This window comes from Sinocyclocheilus rhinocerous, unplaced genomic scaffold (assembly GCF_001515625.1).
Source record: "Sinocyclocheilus rhinocerous isolate Xijiao unplaced genomic scaffold, SAMN03320098_v1.1 scaffold943, whole genome shotgun sequence".
Classification (NCBI taxonomy): domain Eukaryota; kingdom Metazoa; phylum Chordata; class Actinopteri; order Cypriniformes; family Cyprinidae; genus Sinocyclocheilus; species Sinocyclocheilus rhinocerous.
In genome coordinates this window covers 179,829-182,704 of record NW_015626129.1, presented here as the reverse complement: position 1 = coordinate 182,704, position 2,876 = coordinate 179,829, and the positions used below count along the sequence as shown (strand labels likewise).

General features: G+C 38.2%; 1 protein-coding gene across 8 annotated transcripts in view; it reads left to right on the top strand.

The window, feature by feature from the left end:
• Positions 1-2,876, top strand: part of trip12 (thyroid hormone receptor interactor 12) — a 63,490-nt gene that overhangs the window by 30,718 nt on the left and 29,896 nt on the right. For all 8 annotated transcript variants that reach the window (XM_016515814.1, XM_016515805.1, XM_016515799.1 and 5 more), the window contains one exon: positions 2,116-2,221. In XM_016515814.1, the coding sequence (XP_016371300.1) occupies positions 2,116-2,221 (106 nt within the window). The remainder of the gene's footprint in view (positions 1-2,115; positions 2,222-2,876) is intronic.

The following is a 2,876-nucleotide window of genomic DNA, read 5'->3' as shown; positions in this document are numbered from 1 at the left end:
CACCGGCGCATGCGCAACGCTGACCCCATACGTCATGCTCCCGGAACTGCTTCTGTGTACAACTGCTGGCGCAAGCTAGATTAAAGTGATTATTACGTTTTGAATATGGATATTTTTCTTACAAAAACGCATCGATTCGCTACAGGAGGCCTTTGTTCACCCCTGGAGTCGTGTGAGACACTTTTTTTTTTATGGAAAGGTGCTTTTTATTTCATGTCTTTTGTACAGAAGCAATGCAACACCCGCTGAGTGCAACGATAGAGCTTGAAATGATAGTTTTGTGTGAGGAACAAACCCAAATTTTAGTGGCTTTTAATCTAATTTTCTTTTTTTATTTTTGCTCTTAAATCTCATTTGCACAAGATGTGTGATGAACAGTGGGGCTTTTTTCTCATTAGCTACGTTTACATTAGTTTTGTTAGTTTTTAAACCGAATGACTCCAGTCTGATTTCACATTCAATAAAATGTTTAAATGAATCCTAAACATTGCAGTCTGTTTCACATATTAGTTTACATGTGCATTTCATGTATTTCAAACGAAACCTCAATGCATATGCAGAGCACAGTCGCTACGATAAAGTCACTTGATCTACAACATTTCAATATAGATTAGAGGTCGACAAATGGATTGATTTGCCGATTAATTGGCACCGATAACCAGTTGCTGGTACAATCGGTTATCAGCAAAAATCCATACAGATAGGTTTTCCTGGTTGCATCCATTGCTGGTGTGGCTGAGAAGGGTCCGCTATCATTACTATCATACCGTACGAGAGCGGCCTCTAGAGGCCAAATCACTGAAGCCCTCGTGCTGTTTGTTTTGACACGCGAGTGCTGCACAGAGAGGGACACTTCAGATGCTGATTTAAAACAGACAACGAAATGGTGTATACAGTATAGTACAGTGCATGTTTTCATATTACTTTACATTAATTAATTTGTTAACTAGATTCTGCATTAGTTGAAAAAGAACAGCAGTATGTTTGGCGTCATGTCTGAGAGGATGCTTAACATAAGTAGGACCCCAAGTGGTTAAAACAATTTGACAAAAATACACGCAAATTCGATTGTTTAATGTCACGATTGTTGCCATCTAGTTGTATTAATTTATGTCCAGCTGGTCACTTTTATGCATTCATTGGCCAGTAAAGTTATATATTTAAAGCTAGTGATGTGAGCAAACAAACTGATCTGTTCATGCAGCCAACAGACACATAAATCAGAAATGCAGAACTTCAAACTCATTTATGACACTTTTCTTTTTTTTTTTTAAAGTGAACCTTTGCCTGTTAGGTGATGAAATAAACTTCTTAATTGAACGCAATGTGTTCGTTGTGTGATACCAGTGAGTTGTCCTAGCTGTGCTGTGCTTATCGTCCGGTGTGTGACCGGCATATTTTATTTTGATTAAATAAACTGTCGGTTGATTAGTTGGTTATTTGCCCGTGCAGTCCAACCTAGTTATTATTATTGGTAATCAGCTGACCTCTAATAAAGATTGCTGCTGTATATATGAGAACAGTATGTTTACATTTTTTACAAAAATGTAGTAAATATTTAGGCTTCTCCACTGACTGCTTTGTAAGATGTGATAGATAAATAAACATACAGATGTTTGTATGATGTAAAACATTTGTAACAAATGCATCACGTCCCTTTGCATGTGAACAATTTAGTTTTTTTTTAAATCTGTTTAAGAAAATGGTCAGATTTGAGTGTTTATATGCTCAGTTTTTGCCTGTTGATCATATTATTCAAGATCTACACCACCCCTTTCAAACCAATTATAAACTGATTATTTGGGTGAATTTACACGTTGAAAATGCAAATAAAAAGTAATAATAATCTGACACAAACTCTCAAAAGTACAGTATCCTACTTCAGAAGTCTGAAGTAAAAAACTAAAGGTTTAATTCTGTTCTTTCTGATGTATCATTGTAGCCTGCTGAGAAATATCATACTGTTCTCTTTGTGATTGATTAAAACACGCTGTTCTCCTGTGATCCTCTCTCAGTGACTGGCTTCTAATTTAGGCTTGCTGTCCTTTAACTCTCTCTCTCTTTTCCCTTCGTTCCAATTATTCTGAGTGTAATGCTCTACGTTTCTCTTTCTAGGTTTGAGGAAGTCTACTAAGAAGCGTAGTGAGTCTCCCCCAGCAGAGCTCCCCAGCTGTCGGAGGAGCACACGTCAGAAGACCACGGGCTCTTGCGCCAGTACCAGGTACTGAACCGCCAGCCTCTTCAATCCCAGAACAGCCTACTGATCTAGAACATGCACAAGCTAAACAATACATGTTTAGGCTGTGTGTGTATGTGCACAGTGTGCATGATGTGAGTTTCATCATCAACACAGTATGCACGAACTGTATGTGCGCAGCCTGCAAATCACTCGTGTGCATTGAATTTTTTTCACTAATTAGTTTGTCCACAAGTTGGCAACACTGGCTCAGGCTGTTGTTTCACAGTTAGAAAAGAAACTGAGATGACCGAACAAGAATGGCAACAACAATAGATTGTCGCATTGACAAATGCTTGTGCGAGGGGATTGTTTGTTGAAAGATGTGTTATCCATTGAACACTTTTTTTTTTTTTCTGTCAAAAATTAAAATGGTGCTACCTAGGGGGTGCTCCGATCAGGATTTTTGAGGCCGATCACAGAAAGCAGTATCTGCCGATACCGATCTTTTTAAAGCCTTCTTTTTATAATTTATAACTATTTATAGTGATGCTTCAATCAGGATTTTTAGACATTTATTCAGGGCCTGAATTTCATTTTTGAAAATTGGGGAAATTCCCCTCTTAGGTGACTCTTGTGAGAGGAGAAGCAGCTTTCACACAGGAGTCCGCTACTGATCCGTGGCTGTTTACCACAAACA